The following is a 22,073-nucleotide window of genomic DNA, read 5'->3' as shown; positions in this document are numbered from 1 at the left end:
TTGGTGTAGAACTTTACAACATTTCAAGTTCTCAACAAATGGTCAACAAATCTGGGCCACACAGGAACAGTGCTCCTACATATCAGCTAAAATATAGCTTTATTTTGTATCAACTTAAAAATTCTTGGGATTTTATTAAATATCTTCTCTCTTTGGTTATATAACAATGAGCGATAAGTGGTTGAAAGTAAACCTTTAAACATAATTAAAAATAGGAAAGAATCTTTTATAATCATAATCTAGTTCTAATTATAGCTAATAAGACAATAAAATGTATTTTTGGCATAAATAAAGATGTAGGAACACTGTTATTACAGGCATATACAAGACAACCAACAATTTCAAATACAAAATAAATATGGACTAACCCCAATAGGTGAACTACAGAACAAGAAGTCGTCATTAATATTTGAAAAATCCGCGAAAATTAAAGTTTTTGGAAACAGCCATGAACAAAGAGAAGCAGGACAGGTTCTTAGAAGACAGAAACGGAACCAGGTACACTCAATACTATACTATACTAGCGGCTAAGTTCTAGGGACTTTGTATTCCAAAAAAAAAATAGGGAGTGGGGAGAATTATAACCTAAAACACTCAAACGACTTGAACGAAAATAAAAAAAACATTTTTCGTTATCTTAGATGTTTAGAGATTTTTAGAGATTAATTTGATTGAACTATTTTTTAATGAAAAAAACTCCCATTAAAGCATCTTAAAATAAAATTTTAAATGTTAAATAGATCGTCTTTGAAAAGAAAACCAGTTTTTTTTTCGAAAATGGGGAAATATTTAAATACAGTCCAAATATTTACCATTACCCTTATATAACTTGAAAAATCAAATAAAAAAACAGAATGAACAAACTTAATAAATTCATCAAATAATTTGATTGTAGGGCGCTGGATATTATGCATTACCTCTGCCTATCATGCCTCCAGATGTCAGGTACTAAATAAAGAAGCAAAAAATCACGGAACCTTTATCATGTTTTCTTTATATGTTATAATATTCATATTTTTGTGGCATGACTGACAGACCGACGGACCAAATAAATTATATACTGGAAGCTTATTGGTATAGGGTATCTTTACCCAAAAATTTCAGCCTTCTATATTGAATAGCATCCAAGGATATCATGTTTCCCCAATAGCGTTACGGACTGACAGACAGGCGGACACACAAAGTGAATTTTGAAATGATTACCTTTATTGAAATGATTAAATTCATAGATTTAAATGGGTATCTATAAAAGTAACAAGGAAAATGTAAAGACAAAAGATATAAAAGCATAAAATAATGTGTTAGAAAGAGTGTGTGTTAGGTAATTCACGGCCTTAAGTTGGGTTCTTCAGTCATTTGATAACTGCTTAACACAATCATGTGTAAGTACTAGTTATTCTGCATTTTAAACTGTATTATAGTATGATAGCGTCTATCTAGAACCCATATTTAGCTTTGTCTCTGTATCTTTATTGGAATGTAATCCTTAAGACTCTTACTCTCAATCTTTATAAATCCTTCGCCTCTTTGTCAAAGTCAAGAGTCAACCTTTTAGTTTGAGACAATGGGCTTTAGTTTAATACCATTTAATGATGCTTAATTTTATACACATTTGTAAGACTAACAAGACCGAAAACGGTCATAGATGCGTTGATGTAAATTATATGATTTAACATAAATTACCCTTAAGGACTTGAAGAATATCAAAATACGGAAGGTCTATATTAAGCCCATGAAATAAAAGGATAAATTTAAAAACTTTTGGCCCGAATGACGTCATAATAGAATATTCCATTATTCTAATATGACGGCATTCGGGATACTTCTGCTAAAAGTTTAATAATTTGTCTTCTTTAATAGGCACTATAAAGAACCTCAAAGAGGGGTCAACATTTTTTAGTGTAACTGTACAGTAGAACACAAAGTGCCAATTTTACAGGTGTACACATTTAGAGACTTGTATATTAAAAAGTGCAAAAAAATATAACTGCCATATACATATATTTGTTTCAGGAACCAACTAGGAAGGATGCAGTTAGCAACGCCTGTTAACCAGTAAGTATTTTAATTATAATTAAACAATTTTATCATTGGTGGCTTAACCTCTACAACTACAAAAAAAAACCTCTAGGGGAAATGCGGGATTTCTTGGCAGAGGGGTGATTAGCCATAGTTTTTTTTTAGGGTTTGGACCTTCATGGAGTATGGAGTAGGCTCTTTAAAGAAGAACCTTATTGGGTTAGTGGTTAGCGAGATCTTAAGCTACAGACACACACACATCCTATTACTTTTATACATTAATACCTTTTATATAATAGTTTATACTCATATCAAAGCATGAAAGTGCAATCCAGCTGTTTTAGGGATCTTGTTGGACTGGCAAATTCTCTATTCCCGGGCAGTACAGTTACCCAAGTAATATCAGGTACAAAAAATGATCATTATTGAGAGCAAAGTAAATCCACCTCCATTACCCCATCCCCTCTTATCCTTATGAATGAACGAGCTGACCAATAAGTGATGTCAATGTTAACAACCTAAATTGACGACAATTTTTCCCCTGTCAAAATATCCACGTATATTCTTCATTTCTATATCCATTTGATAGAAATGCATAACAGTTCTTACTATCTGATACTGATTTAATCTACAGGAGAAGCTTTTAACCAAACTTTTGATTGTTTTAGACTCTTTTCTGGCCCTGTTATTTTTATTTAAGGACTATCTTTATTACTTTTAAAAAGTTAAATACTAAAATGCAGTTTCAATAAAATGTTATTTTTGTAAGGATCCGAGACTAGCAACGTGGATATAAACCCAGCCCTGCTGTCAGGTGATCCTCTAGGTGCTGTATACCAGTCTGTTCCTGGTCACCTGGAGGCTGGTATTCCACCAGAGGTCAACAATCAGGATCAAGAACAAATAATAGGTAATACTTAATTTATCTAATAAATTTGTGGCTGCTTTTATTTATTTACTACTTTTTATTATTGGATTGTACTGTATTTCTGTTGATTTATACTATATACATTCTAATTTTTATTCTTTTCCACATTCTAGTCTAGTTATTAGCAAAAACAGTAAAAGTGTCTGACTATGACGTTAGAAAAAATTAACAACTAACCAATGAGAGGCCGCTATATATTTTACCATTGTGAAAACTGGCTTCTCATTGGTTAATTGTTAATTTTTTCTGACGTCATAGTCAGACACTTTTACTGTGGCCGTTATTAGCCTATACAAAAGTAACAGGATGTCTGTCTGACTCTGTAGCCTTCTTTTTATTAATGCTTTATATAGGTCCAGTGAAGGATTATAACTATTCTGGGGAGGATACCTCCACCCTTCAAATTACTATTCCCTTTTAAATTAAAAGTGGAGGGTTGTCGACTTTCCACCCCCACCCTTTCCTTAGGGAGAGTAGCCAGTAGTAGAGTAATAAACCAAAAGATCTACCATTCAATATATGAAACTTGTATGCTAATACGTCATTCAAGTTGTATCAAATGTTGTGCCAGCCAGCCAAGATAAAAGAAAATTGTCGTGTATGCAATTCTGAGTAATATTAAATTGAATAAACATTTTTATAGGGATATGTAAGATTAAATAATCTCTTTAAAATTATATTTTATCTACCTAAAGAAAGACGTTTGTACTTTCAGTTAGAGGGGAGGGGGGGTAATTTATCTCTCATGCATCTATCCTTGTATCCCTGCTTTATTTCAGACCGAGACTTTAGTGGGTATCCAAATTCAATACAAGATATTCTATTTAATCTTGAGATGCAGGATTTATTAGAAAAAGGTAAACCAAAATATTTCAATATTTCACATAGTTTTCATTTATTTTCAGTCAAAACAAGGAGGACAACATCTATAAAAATGAACATTAACCCTTGTAGAGTGTCAGAACTTAGTAAGCAAAATAGAAATGTATAAGTTTTGACAAAAAAAAAATTATTTGTTGCTGTTAAATACTGTGTACTGTTTAAAAGACGTACTTACATTTTAGGGCATGATTATATTGATGCTTCGCTTATAACAATGTACTTTGTTGTAATAGGATTCAGTATTCAAAAAAGAGATGAATACGATAATTTTAACATACAAATTTAGTTGACAAAAAAGTGAGAAATAAGCATGTTTTAAATGGACGTACAGACTTTTATGTAACGATTATAGATAATTATAGAAAAGCTTCGCTTTTTAAAAGTCTTCAAATAGAAGTACAATATTTAAGGAAAAATTTTAAACATACTAGACAAATAACCATTTTTTAAAATCATCAAAAAAATTTAGATCCTATTGAAGAAGAGCCTACGACACCCAAAAATCCGCCACTGAATGAGCAATATGAGCAACCTCCAATTAGAAGAGGTCCTACACAGAAACCCCCTGAAAGGTATATTATACAGATGTATGTACATGATTTTTAGCATTTACACTTTACTTTGATTAAATGTAACATTAAACAAGGATGACAACATCCATAAAAGCGATGCTCTGAAACGATAGGACACACGGACATTAACACTTGTATTGTGTCATAACTGAATAATCAGAATATAAATGATTAAGAGTCAAAGCAAAATTGTGAGTAAATTTGTTGAAAAACTTCTTGATACAGGATAATGTTTATGGACATACTTACATTTTTAGGACTTGATTTTAGAGTTGCTTTGCTTATAATATTGTACTTTGTTGTCCCATGAATCAGTATACCAAAAATCAGAACATTCGGATAATTAGATCACATAAAAATTTTTTGTTAAAAAAGTAAAAAATCAACATGTTTAAAATGGACGTACGGACATTCTGGTAATGATTATAGAGTTGCTACGCTTTCTAAATCATACCTAACTACTACAGGAATCACCATGCAAAGTTTGAAATCGATAGGACAATTCTAACATGCCTAAATTAACGAAAAAAGCTATCTGTCTCAGACGTACGGACGGACGTACGGACCGACCCTACTTATAGAAAAGCTTCGCTTTTAAAAATAAGGATTACAAACAATCGTAAGGTTAGAGCCACCCACAGGGGTTAGGCATTAAAAAAAACTTCCTTATTTTCAATCTATTATTAAAATATGGAGGGCTTCTGTGATTGCCAGGCACTTTTAGAGAAAGCATTCTATTTTATTGCTTCTTCCCCCAATGCTAATGCTCTGAGAAGCATATATGATTAAAAATTCTGGCGTCGTAGTGATCTTAAAAGACAGATTTCCTAAGCATTTAATTTTTTAGATATACTCCAGTGTCAAGACCTTTGCCAGACCCGTACCCACCAAGGTTGGACCAACCCTACACCCCCACACAACCTCCAAGAAGATTGGACAATAAGCGCCAGCCTCCCAGAAGAGTTGGCAATGTTCGCCAGCCACCAAGAAGGGTTGATAATCAGGGTGTTTTTGATCCATTCGAGGTAATGCATATGAGTTTTAATTTTCATTCTAGTATTGCTTCGAAACCGATAAGTATCCGGTTCTGAGCCATACGGAAAAATCATGTTACTTATTGTATTATAGATAATTATCCTCAATTATTGAAATTAAATCAATACAAGTTTTGTTGTCCCATTTGTTGCCTTTCGGGACCAAAAAAATGGAATTTTCATTTTTCTATCCGCGGAAATACTATGAGATTAATAACTGAATTTTTGTAACAATTACAAAGAAGCAATTTTTTGGCCAAAATAGCTAAGTTTAGACCAAAAAAACTGGAATTTTCATTTTTCAATCCGCGGAAATACTATGAGAATAATCACTATTATTTTCTTTATTAATAATTACAGAGAAGCATTTTTTTTGCCAAAATAGCTAAGCTTTAAATCTTTAGAACTTGACACGGGTCCTAAAGTATAGGACAATGGAGGATTAATTAATGTACCAACCAAAGTTTCGAAAGTTTGTTTTTTGTAGGTTCCTAAAGATGCTTTGTTAACCCCCGACCCTCCCCACAAGAATAACAAGGAAACAAGTACACATAAATACAATGCGCCCAAACAAACTCCACATTCAACTGCTCCGAAGGGTAAGTTTGAGTAGCGTAGCTACTTTTCAAGTATTAGTGTTGACACCCAAAACTTTTGCACTTTACTCCTCTCTTTCATAAAAATACTAGCGGCGCTGTATGCTTATGAGTATGGAAAGAAGGAAAATAGCTCAAAACCTAATTTAGATATAAAAATATCCTAAAACAATCCATTAACCTATAAGAAGCTTCCATAAAAGTGAAAACTAAATCAATAAGTAGCTATCGGAGCTAAAGTAAAAAACCTTACTGCTTTATATTATAGGATTATCCCTAAAATAAAAAAACTTCAGACATCAAGATCGTCTACTTGCTTTGTTTCATTTGGATGTTATCATTCTTGTTTTTTCTATATCCCTTATATGAAAAGTACTCTTCTTTATAGTTTTTACACATTTTAATCAAATAAATTGACAAATATTGAAGCATTTAATTTTCAAAATGACACAAAAATGCAATAAAATATAAATAAAAATATTTAAAAAGCATGGAAAATGCAAAAATTGTATGAAAGCGAAATATTGATGTATGGTTAAATACATTTTATATATTTTTGTATCTAATTCTAAGATTTCTAGGCAGGGAATGGATAATGATGTTTAAATAAACCTACAACACTTTCTTCCCCTGAATATTAATCAAATACAGAAATAAGCATTTATGAATGAGTGTAATAAGATTAAATTATAATTCATTGTTGCATATCCCCATATCCCTGATAATTTCTAGCATTAGAGAATCTGAGCAAAAACATTGCAAGTCTGTATTTGTATAGAACAAGGTTAGGCCCAGTAATTTGGAGCTGAGGCCGTTTAGGGTAAAAAAAATATTTTTTTAATTGAAAGAAAATTTCTTTGAAAGAACCAGCCGAGGTTCAGCCGCCTGTAAATCTAAGAAAATCAACGTTTACAATTCTAAATTTAGAGTCTAAACCTGACCCAAATATGGCAATCCCTTTCTTTTCAAAATTTGCAAAGCATCTAAACGTGTTTAAATTCGAGGCTTAGTCGCGGCTGCCGAGCCTTTGAAAGAACTGATTAGATCAAGAATGAGCTATTTATTTTTACCACAATCCGAATACTACAGTCAACATGGCCTCATCTATTTTACATTTCTCAGCCGCCTGGCAGTCGCGGCTAAAATATCCTTTTTCAAAGCAATTTTTAGTGTCAAAAGGTATACAACAGCTAAATCTGAATTTGGCAAAAAAAAAGGGTAGCATTCTGAATTTTCACATAAATTAGGACAAATAAAACCTACCACCCTATATTATATGAATCTTATTTATGTTTTAGATGCCTCTATAGGGTCGACTCCCCACTTTCTATTGTAGTTTTTAAAAGAAAAAGTTTTTGGAAGGGGTTCATTTTTTCTATGGGTGATTTCTGGTAGCCCCACCCAAAATACCTAGATATAAACTTTCCCAGGACCAATGCGACACAGACAGGCGCACACAGATCCGGTTACTTTATTATAAGGATAACATGTTTTCAAATAGATATCTCGGTTTGTAGCTCCTAATCTCTGGTTGATGGTCCAGATTCTATCTGTCATCAAAACAATTTTTCATAAATAGAAGTAAACGTATGACATGACAGAAGAAAGGTTAAATCTTTAATTCATGTTTTATTATGGATAATTGATTAATTTTACAGATATAAATTATGGGCTTTTTTTGTTCTGATGGTCCACGGGATTTGGCAACGAAAAAGTGTTAAATCATTTAATATTGCATTTTTGTTTCCGCGGCAACTGCATATAAATTCAAAATATGTATTTTATTATTGTTTAATGACTTTATTAGGGTTCATAACCTTGATGTAATACACATTAATGGTTTTAGAATAATTTAGTTAATAATTCGACAAGCAGTTTATCTTTTTTCTACTCTTCCCTTTTTTTACACGTTTTCATTCACATCAACGCATAATTTCTTGGACTCTTCAATTAAAAAGATTTATAAAAATACATGTTTAAAAACATATTAAATTTGTCCTTAAAAAAAAATATTTTTAACCCCCTATATGTTAAAAGGTTAACCAAACGTAATAATTAAATGTTTCATGTATGTTTTAACATCTAGAACACGACACGGATAGAATTTCTAAATATTGCACTAAACTTAATGAAATTAAATATCATAACTGCATTACACAATTTAACATTTATACTCCTACTTCAGAATTCTAATTATTATACATTATTTTACATCTTGCGGTTCGCCCCTAGAGGCCTCTAAGACTTGAGGAAAGGGAGGGGTATAAGTTAACCCTTCACTAAAAATACAATAAAAAAAATTCTTGGGAGTATGAAGATACACATCCCCTTGCCAACTACCTGAATCTATAGGAATTTTCACAGTAAAGGAGAATCATACTGGTTCAGTGGTTAGAGATATCCTTTGACACAGACACACACAAAGACATCGTGTGACTTTTTTAGGCTACAAAATTCAGTAACAAGGTCAAGCTTTTAAGAAGCGGAGCATTTCTTCTTTAAGGTTCGGTCCGTCCGTACAAACGGCTCTTATTGTAAATTTAGGCATATTGTCAGTTACAGTTAAGAAAGCGTAGCAACTCTACAAACATCACAAGAAAGTAAAGATTTTTTTGTAAAATCCTTATAAAGGAATAAAATGTTTAAGCTTCAAACACTTTTTCAATAATATAATATTTTGTAGTGTTGAAGAAAAAAACAAGAATGCATTGTTTGGCTTTAAAAAGTTGTAATTAGTTAAAAATATTTTGTTTTACTAAAGTTTTCCTAACATTTAAAACATGTTTTCAAACTACATCTTTATTTTTAAAAGCGAAGCTTTTCTATAATTAGGGTCAGTCCGTCCGTACGTCTGTTTTTTCATTAATTTAGGCATGTTAGAATTGTCCTATTGATTTAAAACTTTGCATGGTGATTCCTGTAGTAGTTAGGTACGATTTAGAAAGCGTAGCAACTCTATAATCATTACCAGAATGTCCGTACGTCCATTTTAAACATGTTGATTTTTTTACTTTTTTAACAACAAATTTTTATGTGATCTAATTATCCAATTGATCTGATTTTTCGTATACTGATTCCTGGGACAACAAAGTACAATATTATACGCAACTTTATAATCAAGTCCTAAAAATGTAAGTATGTCCATAAACATTAACCTGTATCAAGCAGTTTTTCAACAAATTTACTTACAATTTTGCTTCGACTCTTATACATTTATATTCTGTTTATTCAGTTCTGACAAAATACAAGTGATAATGTCCGTGTGTCTTACCGTTTCAGTGCTTCGCTTTTATGGATGTTGTCATCCTTGTTGGTTCTTTAATTTGCAAGAAAAGAGAGATAATAATTGAAGATTTTTCGATAACTACGTAAATACGTCATAGTATGAGATGTTTATATGTTTTTAAAAGTGTCTCTTCATTAAAATTATATTTTGGTCCATAAGGATACAGAATAAGGGGATAGGTAGAGGGGTGTCAACACCCCCTTCAAATCTTTTCATTTATTCTCCTCATCAATACTTGCCTTCCCCTGGTGTGACGATGTGCAGGCCACTGGTAAGGTCCCAAACATAAAAATTGCGCGTTTTAAACTTCTGAAATGAATTAATTTTCTAGACCCCAAGGACTACTACGCAGTAATTCCCTACAAGGACATCAACAAACTATTTGACCTGCTGAACAAGCATGTAAATGAACCTATCAAGCATGATGTACCACAAACGTATCAACACAAAGAAAAGGAGAAACCTAAAAAGAAAAAGAAAGAAAAGCCAAAAACTACAGTTACAACCTTCAGGCAAAAAGCAAACAATAATTGTACATTGGAAACTATTTAGAGCAAGCGATTTTATACAGCGAAGCTTCTATAATATATAAGTTCAAGCAATTCAAAATTGTGTTCCTTAATAAAATAAGGATTATTCCTTTGAATCCTTTTTTTGTTTTGTTTTTATCGCCGAACCCAATTTTTGCAGATAAAAAAATATTTATAGCCACTTCGGAGGGCTATCTCTACGAAGCCCCTCTAACTTTTTCTTAGCATAAAATAAGCACCAAAATGGCGTTTTCCCCAAAAGGTTCGTTTGTGTTCAAGATGAAACAAGAGTGAAACTGCCCCTCTAAATAATCAAGGCCTCGTATAAACTTTACATGATTTATTAAGATGGCTTTATTCAAAAAAAATTGTCGCATTTTTCAAATGTTGAAATTATTTCAATAATTGTTGAGTTTAACTCTAGAATTCCACATGAGAAGAAGAAGCACAAGGGACAGAAGAGAAAGAAAGTTATAGAGATCTGCGCTCCAAACAGCCACAGTCCGTTTATATTCTTTGCCTTTATAGGAATGCATTCATAAATTTTTCAACTTACACATTATTTGGATACTAAATTTAAGTCATTTGTATTGTATTACGTCTTTTTGAATCCGAATATACAAACAAACTGACAATTAAATGAATTGTAGAGTATCTTTACTCCAAAAATTCATGAATGTATAAAAATTTAGTTGAGAGCTTGAGTATCACAATTGACATCATGTTCAGGAAATAAACAGTTTCATTTTATATTATCCATCAAAATGTTAATTTATATTTTATCTAAAGAAACTCAAGACTTGTAACTCATCATTTTTCGTTCTTAATCATTCCTATGACGATATGTCATTAAGTGAGTGTAGCACCTCTTAAAAAGAAACCTTAACCAAGTCTATTTAAAAAAAACAGTTGTTTGCACCTCTTGAAAATAAAACAATAATTATGTGAAACTTTTTGTCCTAAATTTATCATTACTTCAAAATTCCTATTAAAATCATTTTTTACTTAACTTCAAAGTTTTTATCATTCTTGTTGGAGAAGCACGGCGAGTTAAATCACTACTAATTGGATTTCTGCTATGTAAGAAATTTATCCAATAAAAATCAGGGTTGCCACATTTTGTCGATATATTTTCCCAAAGTTTATAGTGATTTTTTACATGTAATAAAACAATTTTTGAAGTTAAATTATAGCTTAAGATAAAGAAAACTAGTTTATTTATTTATATTAATTCTTAAATTAACTGCTTTATACATAAAATTTCTCAAAAATGACGACTAAAGTTTAAGAATTTTAAAGTCTGATAATCTTTAAAATAGAGCTTTTACACTCATTATTTTGAAAATATTTAAAAGAAAATACATTTTTAAATATACCCTAGCAATTTCTTTTCATTCTGATAACTAAAACCAACTATCTTAACACTTTTTAAAAAAGGGGGTCATTTATGTAATTATTTTCCATAAGGTATGTGTTCTTCAAGACTTTAAAACATGAATAGAACACTAAAACTTGGCATGGAAGTTGCTCTAATATGGTAAAATGTTGAACTGTGAAGAAATTTTATTGAAACCACCCCTTATATCAAATTTTCATATCGAAATTTGCCAGGGGATTGATATACCTTCCTACACCCTGTTTTGTACACTTTTGTTTTTGACCCCAACTCCCTACAAAAAGTATTGAAATTGTGAAGAAATGGCTGCAAAACTGCTGTTGCCGCCAAAAACTGTTTATCCCCCCAAAAAATTTTGCTTGTTCTTACTTAATCAGACAATTTTGTAAAACTTTAAGGCTAAACAAGTAAAATCAATGTCCCAGTTGGACCCAAGTATAACTGAGATAAGCAAGCCTAAAGTAGAAACCAATCCATTGCTTTGAGCTAAGAAGGAAGGCTGAAATTACGGGTAAGACGGTACTAACCACTACCGCACGTAGTACAGCTTGATATCTTATGGTCAGACATGGATTTACACAGTCATATTTAAAGTTTTAATTTGTGCTTTAGAAATAAGTTAAAGTGCTCTTAAAACAGAGTAATACATGGACATCCAAGCTTTTTCATTTTTTTATGGGGGGGGGGGAGGGGTGGAAATTGTAAATTCAAACTTTGGGGGTAATCTTTATAACATAGAGGCAATGACGTCCAAGCTATTTTTTATTTGTAATTTTATTTTTATATTATTTTTTTAAATTTATCTTCATTTGAATATTATAAAGAAGGAATCTGTAACATTAGGATTTAAAAAAACACTTAGCAAAACATTTAAATATTTTTTTTTTGGGGGGGGGTGAATTTAAAAAATATATATATATTCCAAAGTCTAAGAAAGGAGGACGAAACCACATGTAAAAAAATATTGAAATATTTATGAAAATATTCAAAAGTTTCAAAGTGGCAACTCTGTTTTGACAATATTCTTACGCGGCATTCACGCGTATTCCCAGTACATGTAAATGTGTACAGTTAACAACACGATTACAATTAATTCATATACAAATGTTCTGTGATAATTTGACACTAAGTGACTTTAGAACTCTATAGCATTTGTGTGATGTTTGATTTTTCATTTGAGAAAAGGTAACAGTCTAAGTTACGGTGGAAGATTTATGTAAGATTTGTGCGTAAAAAGTAAAGTAGGTGAAAAATGCTATGTAAAATATAGTAGAAATGTTATTTGCTTGGCCAGCAAGGGAAAATAGTTGGAAAATATGCAAAGAGAACGATTCATCATAATCCATTCACCTCGCTTCCTTATCCTTTTTGTCTCTACACTTCTTTATACAGTCAGGCAGCTGTTATATTTATCTTCTCTTATCTATCCTTTTTGTCTTTTTCTCTACACTTCTTTATAGAGCGAGGCAGCTATACCTATTCTACTTTGATTTAACCACCAGGGTTCCTTATCCTTGTTGGATTTACCCTTTTTCTGTTTCTAAAATCTTCATAATCAATTCACCTCCCTTCTTTAGTTTTCTACATTAAGCTGATACAATTACATTTTTCCTAAATCATAATAATACGTTCACCATAACATAGTTTTCTAATTGTCAAACTAATTTTCTTCATAAAGAAACCATTGAAATATCCTGAAATTAGCATTCAATTTGTTGGATTTAGGCATTTTTTCTGACTGCATGTTCCATTCTACTTTGTCTTGATTCATTCTTAGATAGGCGTGTATTTCATGTAAAATTGGGAGTCATAACAATTAAGTTATTCATTAGTTGCCATTTCTATCCATGAGAAAGAAATCTTGGCTAAGAAAATGTAGAAATTCTCAACTGCATTACTGTTTGTGTATGCTTTACTCATACTCTAATTTTCTAAGTGGGTAAAGTAACTTAACAATTGAGATAGTATAGTAGATAGAGGAATACCTCTATTTCAGCAAAAAATATCATAGAGTTATTGATAAATTATTTGAATTAAGAAGGAATGGTTTAGGAACAATTTAAGAAGTATAAATTTATACCTAAAGCTTTATTTTACAAGTTTATGAGGGAGGGGACATCGGGCTGTTTATTACACTAGTATCCAATGTTTTAAAATAACTTTGGGGACTTTTATTGAATTTTGATTGGTTGGTTTATTAAGTTGAGTGTCTAAACGTTTTAACCACTAATTGTAATCTCTAGTAGGGATAATTTTGTGTATCAGCATTAAGGATGTACATCAATTTATCGGCATTGTCTTATCCCTTAAGATCCCTGATGTTTAGCAGTTTACACTTTTTCTTTGTTTGGTCTATATTCTTCTAAAATTAGAATCTTACTCATTCATTCAAGAATAAGAATCAATTGTTTTTTAATACAAATTACATGTTTATAAAATTCTAAGATAATATTAATTTTTACATTGAATTTAACTAAACTGTTTATTAAATCTAGTTTTATGCTTGAAGTGATGATTTCCTTTTCTGGGCCAGCTCAGGGAATTATCAATGTTGTTAATGTTAATAATAATAATAACAATAACAACAACAATAATAATAATAATGATAACAACAACAACAATGGACGCAGAAGAAGATCAGCTGATGAGTTGCAAAGAGTATCACAAGAAAAATCTACCAAAATGCAAAGAGTATCCAATTTAAATTTACAAAGAGAACTGCTGGAGAATGATCTCTTTGGCATGTTATCCAATCTAGACCTAGAAAGGTAAATTATTTAACAAATTGTATTTAATTGAACAGAACAAGGAGGACAGCATCCATATGTAGCAAAGCTCAAAAATTCTGGATAGACATCCATAAACATTAAACTAAAATAAAAAACGAATCCTTTTAAATCTTATAATGTGTAAATCAAGGAATCGATCTAGCACCCCAACCAATAAGCAAATCTTTAGTAAACTTTGTGGGAACATGTAAATGTGAACTTATTTAATCCCTGAAAATTTTAGTTGTCATGAAAACTTAAAAATCGAACTAGCAGCCCAACCAATTAGCATATCTCAAAAAAATTGATAGAAGCATGCAGAATTTGAAAGTATTTAATCCCTGCAAATTTCAGCAATCTATCTTGAATAGGAATTTTAAAAAATCAACAAAACTAAAAAATCTATGAATTGATCTAGCACCCCATCTATTTGACGAATCTTAATGAAACTTGGTGAAAATGTGAAGAATATAAACTTTTTTAATCCCTGATGGCGTTTTTCTTAAAAAAGAGCCGATAAAATCACGTTTCCCCTAAAACGCTCAGACGGACGGACATTTCAAATTAAAGAGTAGCTTCGCTACTAATAATAGATTCTATGTATAACATGGTTTTGTACAAATAGGTTCATGTTAGTGTTTGATTTTTTTTAGTTTGTTGGAAGATGATGGACTAAGCTCTTCAGAATTAGAATCTTTGGTGATACTCAGATCCTTTGATCTTATGAGATCAGTTTTTAGGTAAGCAATATTTATTTAAAAACATTTAAGCCCATATTACCAATATTAGTTTGCTAGCAAGATTTAAAATGGAGGGGCTATATGTAAGTCCTTATTCATACAACATCCCTATTTCATTTCTTATTTATTACGATCCCATGTTCCCAGGGAAAAAATTTTGAAAATGGGACCATAAACACCAAAGTTGGAGCTGGAAAAATGTGAAAAATAGCCAAAAAAAAACCTGCAAAAAGGCAGTCCGACATTTCAAAGTTTTTTTTTCTCATATAAAACCAAGGTGAAACTTATTTTTTTAAATTGATATAACGGTATCAAACATAGCCCTAGTATATTCACACAAAAAATAGAATCTCTGATGCAAAGTGCTTAAAATCACTTGTTCTTGTTTGTGCATAGTCCCCTACCCTTTTATTTCAAAAAGCCTCCTAGAGGTCATCCTCATCTCCTTAAAAATACTGCTCATACTGGCTAGGGGCGAGGCCAATAGATACTAAACAAGTGCAAAATTTTTACAGGTCACAGAAATGCAGAGATCCAGGCCGACTAAACAAGAGCAAGCTGGAAACCCTGATAACAAATGCACTACACCCAGAAGCAAGAATCAGTTTGTCCAAAGCATTTGACAAGGAGCTAGAAGATCCGTTTTTGGTAAAGTTATTTCACCAAAATTTTGTATCTCATATCAAAACTACTATATAATAAAGTAACAATTAAAATACTGTTCCAATTTAAGCAAAGCTTTTCTATAGTTAGGAACAAAATGTTAAATCATCATAAGAACATTATGTCATCAGGAACTTTAAAGATTATTATTTATTTTGGACTAGTGGCTGCGCCTTTAGCATATTCGAAGAAGTAGGAATGGGGAGAAAAATACACTAAACCCATACCAAAACTTGAATATAAAAATAGAATAGCCTTAAACCATCACAGGACCTATGTTCAGCTTACTTAATATATAAAAATTAATAGGTTCAGTAGTTACTGAGATCTTAAGCTTCAGACAAAGAAACCTTGCTACTTAATATAATAAGATAAAATGTTATAAAACTATTCAAATGTTTCAATTACACGTCTAGCTATCCAAAATGTTGTTAAACTCAACTAAAAATGGAACAAATTTAATATTAAGTCTGAGCTTGAAGATTGCCTAAGGTGGGTGAAAATACTAATTTCAGTGTAATATATCGAGATCCGATATTGCTGTTCTCAGCAATAGAAACTGGAATAGAGAATAAGAGGAAGAGAGAAAGAAAAAGAGAAAATTGTGAGAGAGAATACAATTTAACATTCTCCTCAACCACTCTGTTGAATTTAAAGGCAGTATGTCGACAATTTTTTTCGCCTTTAAGTTGACACATTCTTGATTGAAAAAGCTAATTTTAAATCGGTATCTCATAAATGATATAATAGATTTTAACAAGAACAATAAAAAAGGTGACGCCGCCGTTTTTAGTAGCGAATCTACTCTATAATTTGAAATGTCCGTCTTAGTTTGGGGGAAACGTGATTTTCTCGGTTCCTATAAATGATAAAAGGCTGAAATTTTATTAAGGAGCACAATTAACTATAAAACATAAATGGCGGTAGGACCGCTTTTTAGCAGGTTTTAGGCTGTTTTTGTATTTTTCACATTTTTCTCCATATCTTTGGTGTTTGTGGTCCGATTTCCAATTTTTTTCAGTTATAGAATCAAAATTAAATTTCCTGTCGTTTCAAGAAGACAACTATGACGGTCAGACTGCCTTTAAGCAAGTTTTAGGCTATTTTTATATTTTTCACATTCTTCCTCATATCTTTGGTGTTTATGGTCCGATTTAAAAAATTTTTGTTGTTAAAAATATCAAAATTAAATTTCCCGTTGTTTTGAGCAATCAGTATGTAATTTACTTTGACCTTCAGTCTGTTAGTCATAGTACTGAAATATAAGTATTAAGAAATTTAAAAAAACAAATGTTGAAAAGGTTTCGCGATTTTTAAATAATATACATGCTTTTGGCAACTAATATCAAAATTCTTATACATATTTTTTGTGCTTCGCTACTTATGGATGTTGTCATCCTTGTTTTATGTTGAATAGGCAAAAATAAAGACAAGGGTGTCTAAATCTATAAAGGCAAAGCTTAAACTGTTTTTAACCTATTTTTAAAACGTATATAAAAAATATACTATGACACCAGTAAAATCAGACTGCAGAGCCTAAATTTGAATTAAGTCCCCAATAAACTTTTTTGGGGGGATTTAAATATTAATTTTTACTGTTGCCGTGGTCATTTTGACCAAAGCAAAAGGTCTTTTTTTTATTTGGGTAAAATTCGTAGCTTTTAGAGTGTTTTGCTTCATAAATATTGTATTCTGGTATAGAGTAAAATTAGGCCTTATGATTTTACTATAAAAATTCACTAAAAAGTTAAATCTTTACAATATACCAATGAATTAACATCAACATGTTTGTGTTCGTTCACCTATTTTAAACACATAAAAATTGGCTGTAAAGGGTTAAATTTGATGACAACAAGATGACATGATGTCAACAAATGTTTATGCAATACAACAAAATTATTTTTGACACATATACACATATGATATAAAATAAGATTATTCAAACTTATTTTTTTAAAATATTTTTAAAAAGTATGTATCTTTTACGTGTATAGTTTTCATTCTTTTCATTTTAATTAAATAAAAATTATTTAACTACATTGTAAATAAGTCAATTTGTGAAAACATTCTTTCGGAAATTATAAATAATTGAAATGAAACAAGAAATCTTATTAGTTTAACTTTAGCATTATGTGTTTTATTGTATTATGTTAAATTTTTTACTAAAATTGATTGTTTTAGAAAAAAAATTATTTCCATCAAACAGAGTAGAGTTTTTTTATTATTGTATTGATATAAACTGAATCATATAAAATTGTTCTGTAAGAAACAATTTAACCCCTAACTAAAAGTTGCTTATGCTCCCGTCAAAATGATCACAGCAACATATAAAATTAATTTTTAAATCCCCCCAAAAAAGTTTATTGGGGACTTAATTCAAATTTGGGCTCTGCAGTCTGGTTCTACTGGTGTCATAGTATATTTTTGATATATGATTAAAAAATAGGTTAAAAACAGTTTAACATTTCAGAATATATAAAAGAAAACGTAAAGTAAAAACACATTTTATTTTAAACAATTTTTAGAAGTTGAACAAATATACCAGCATATCTATCCAAAAATCTATTAATTTATACAAACAAACTTACGTTTTAAGACTTAATTATAAAGACGCTTTTACTGTAACATAGTGCTAATTCATTTAAGAAATATATAGTCATTTTGACTAGAGCAAAAGGTCTTTTTTTATTTGGGGTAATATTGTGGCTTTTAGAACAATTTATATAATTCACTTTATATTGATACAATAAAAAAAAACATTACTCTGTTCAATGGAAATATTTTTATAAAACAATTAATTTCATTGAAATACCTAACATATACAACTAGAGTTGGCTCGATATAACTATCTCCCAATTGGCTAGTTTTCTATATGCATATATATTTCTCAATAAACCTATTTTCCTCACCCGGCATTACTAACTAAAAGAAAGTAAATGTTTAATAATTTAAATGATTTTAAAAAAGATATTTTAAATAATATTTTTTTACATTACCATCGCCAAAGGGTTAATATGATTACAATTTTAGTTTAATATTTGAACACACAAAGTGTCGTTACTATCGAATTCTTTTAAAACAGAGTTTTCTTAAATTTATTATATTATAAATTTAAATTTTCTTTTTTATGATTAGAAATTAAATACTTCAGTATAATGTAAATAGCAACATGAAACGAAAAAAATGAATTTATTTTTAATAAAGTAAAATAATGGGTCTTATCGTTCTGGGCAATGAGAGTTAATTATGGATTACTGGAGCACTATGAGTTTCAAACATATATTCCTTGGAAAATTTGAGCTTGATTATAGACATTTATTTCCTATATAGATCTGACATGGATCTTGAAGCAATTAAGCAGGCCGTTTTGTACATGTTAAAAATTGGAAGATTTCATTAAATAAAAATTATTGCAAATATACTTAGTAAATAAAACATATAATTCTGAAGTCTGAACCAATAAGGTGTCTTCTTTCATTTCAATTCTTTACATTTCAAAAAAGAGTGATTTCACAAAGTGACTTATTTCCAATGTAGTTAAATAATTTTTATTTAATTAAAATGAAAAGAATGAAAACCATACACATAAAAGATACATACTTTTAAAAAATATTTAAAGAAATAAGTTTGAATAATCTTATATTAGATCATATTTGTATATGTGACAAGAATAAATTTGTTATATTGCATAAACATTTGTTGTCATCTCAATTTGTTTACCCTTTACAGCCGATTTTTATGTGTTTTAAATAAATGATGGAAAACAAACATGATAATGTTAATTCATTGATATGTTCAGAGCGACCACCGCCTTTTTGATTTTAATATTGAAAATAACGTACTACAAAAAAATTACAATGAACACAATAACGTACATTTTTTGAAAAAAATAACGTACAATAACGTACCATAAAACACACACATATATATATATGTATATATATATTACAAAGTAGAACAATGTCTTTCCGTCTGTCCTAAGCTTAAGATCTCAGTAAATGATGAACTGATTGGGATCTACTCTTCACGAAATTGATATCCTATTATATTATAGTAGTAAGCTTTTTTATTTGTAGGGAAGGATCTCGCTGACCGCTGAACCGATGTGGTCCTCCTTTATATGGAAGCTTCTTATAGGTCCCTAGATGGTTATAGGCTATTTTTCTGCCCTTCATATTCCTATCAAGAACTTAACAGGGTAACTTCTCATAGGTCCCGGGAAGGTTAATAACTATTTTGGGGGAGTACCACCACCCTCCAAAGAGAAATCGCCCCTAGAAAAAAATTACCCCCCCTTAATTTTTTTTTAAAATAAAATTAAAATGGGCCGTGAAACCTTCCCCCCCCAAAAAAAAATCACCCTCCCAAATATTTTTTTTTACTTTTTCTATTATAATCTAAATTAAGCAATTGGGTTATCCAATTCAATTCCCTTCTCCTCAAGTGCCCCCCCCCCCCCAGAAGCCTCTAGAGGCGTAGCCGCTAGTATATATATAGAAAAAAGTATACTAATCCAAGTTTACTATTTGGAGGGGGGTATAAAAAAACTCAATTTGTGAGGGGGTGGGGGACAGTAAAATGACACGCAAAGCATGCTGGCAATTTTTCTACCCCCCTGAAATCTGTTTTGGGTGTTAACTACTTAATGACCTCCCAGGGGTGTATATTCTGCACAAGATTTATTTTTTTTCCCCGGCTAAAAATTTTTAAATTTTTTTTCCCCCCCTAGTTTTTTCTCACCAAGAAGGGGGGAAAATGGAAAAGTAGTTTAACAACTCTATATTTTATTTATTTTATCCCTCCTACCACACATTTTTTTAGTTTTTTTCACCAAGGAGGGGGAGGAAATGGAAAAAATGTTTTCAGTTTTCTTAATTTTTACATTTTTTTTCCCTCCAACCACTTATTTTTTATTTCCCCCCCCCCCCCCCCCTGAGCCGGGGATCCGATGTAGAATATACACCCCTGTGACCTCCCCTAAGAAAATTTACCCCAATTAAATCATGTAAAAAGTACCTACCTCATAATGAAGTTTTTATTCATCTATTTATGTACGATTAAATCTTCCAGCAGCTTTGCCCCTAGCCTCTAGGGGCGTCACTTAAAGAGGTATTTGAAAGTCCCCCTCTTAAAGGTATAAAATTGTTCGTTCGTACTTTGTAAAAAAAACAAGGATGACAACATCCATAAAAGCGAAGCACTGAAACGGTAGGACATACGGACATTAACACTTGTATAGTGTCAGTACTGAATAATCAGAATAATAATGTATAAGAGTCGAAGCAAAAATGTAAGTATATTAAAAAACTACTTAATACAGGATAATGTTTATGGACATACTTACATTTTTAGGACTAGGTATAGAGTTTCTTTCCTTATAACATTATACTTTGTTGTCCCAGGAATCAATATACCAAAAATCAGAACAATCGGATGAATAGATCGTTTAAAATTTTTTTGTTTAAAAAGTAAATCAACATGTTTAGAATGGACGTAAGTACATACTAGTAACGATTATAGAGTTGCTACGCTTTCTAAATCGTACCTAACTATTAAAGGAATCATCATGCAAAGTTTGAAATTAATAGGTTAATTCTAACATGCCTAAATTAACTAAATTAATTATTAGGGTCGGTACAGACCGACCCTAATTATAGAAAAGCTTCGCTTTTAAAAAGAAAAAAAACAAGTGGTTTTTTTTTAAAGGGAGTTTCCCAACCCACTTACCTACTTGTTAAATTTTAAAAAAATAGAAAATATTTATTGGAGGGGGGATTTTTTGATTTTTTGTAGGGGAGTTGGGGTTGTCCCAAACCCCAAATAAATAGCCTAAAACCACAACAAGACCAGTAGGTATATTACCTGAATTGTAGAACCAAATCGGTTCAACAATTGCCGAGATCTTAAGCTTAAGACAGACGGATATACAGACAGACATTATTCTACTTTGTTTTATAGAAAGTAGTATCTCATTCCTATAGGTACATGAAAACACAAAAATCAACTAAAAAATATCTCGCTAACTGATGAACAATTATAATACTTCTCATTTGTCCTGGTAAGGTTTGTAATTAGAGGATTTTTTTTTGATATTTACTGAAATGTTTGATTGGAGTATAGTTATTTTATGGCAGCTGCACAATTGCGTCATAGATCCCAGGATAAATTTATAAAATGGCGCGCGAAGCGCGCAGAATTTTTTTTATAATAGTTTTTAAGAAATACAAATACATTATTGATTTCTAATACTAATCATACATTACAGAAAAACGTACAATAACGTATGCTGAAATGTTCATATTGAACACAAAAACCAATAACGTACAAAAACGTACCAAAAAAAACTTAAAATGGTGTTCAATATGAACATATTGAACATAACGTACATGGTGGTCACCCTGTATGTTGTAAAGAATTAACTTTTTAATGAATTAATTTAGTTGAAATCAAAAGGCCTAATTTTACTATGTACAAGAATACAATATTTATGAAGCAAAACACTCTAAAAGCTATGAATTTTAATCAAATAAAAAAAGATCTTTTGCTCTGATCAAAAAGGACCACAGCAACAGTAAAAATTAATTTTTAAATCCCCCCAAAAAAGTTTATTGGGGACCTAATTTAAATTTAGGCTCTGCAGTTTGATTCTACTGGTGTCA

General features: G+C 30.8%; 2 protein-coding genes across 2 annotated transcripts; both read left to right on the top strand.

Annotated features, from left to right (window-relative positions):
• Window positions 1–319: 319 nt before the first annotated feature.
• Window positions 320–10,389, top strand: LOC145328009 (uncharacterized). Its single transcript, XM_080171545.1, has 11 exons — window positions 320–498; window positions 896–945; window positions 2,014–2,055; window positions 2,364–2,425; window positions 2,789–2,929; window positions 3,727–3,804; window positions 4,299–4,401; window positions 5,249–5,426; window positions 5,923–6,034; window positions 9,649–9,829; window positions 10,272–10,389. The coding sequence occupies exons 2-11, from the start codon at window positions 929–931 to the stop codon at window positions 10,387–10,389; spliced, it is 1,032 nt and encodes a 343-aa protein (XP_080027671.1). The 5' UTR covers window positions 320–498; window positions 896–928.
• A 2,817-nt stretch (window positions 10,390–13,206) lies between these two features.
• LOC145312381 (uncharacterized) lies at window positions 13,207–15,493 on the top strand. Its single transcript, XM_080151652.1, has 3 exons — window positions 13,207–14,011; window positions 14,665–14,751; window positions 15,267–15,493. Exons 1-3 carry the CDS (start codon window positions 13,743–13,745, stop codon window positions 15,448–15,450), a joined length of 540 nt encoding a protein of 179 aa, XP_080007778.1. The 5' UTR covers window positions 13,207–13,742; the 3' UTR covers window positions 15,451–15,493.
• The last annotated feature ends 6,580 nt before the right edge of the window (window positions 15,494–22,073 follow it).

This window comes from Acartia tonsa, chromosome 1, assembly GCF_053477335.1.
Source record: "Acartia tonsa isolate MP-2025a chromosome 1, ASM5347733v1, whole genome shotgun sequence".
In the NCBI taxonomy this organism is placed as follows: Eukaryota; Metazoa; Arthropoda; class Copepoda; order Calanoida; family Acartiidae; genus Acartia; species Acartia tonsa.
The sequence above is the reverse complement of the archived record's forward strand: the minus strand, read 5'-3'. Positions and strand labels throughout refer to the sequence as shown.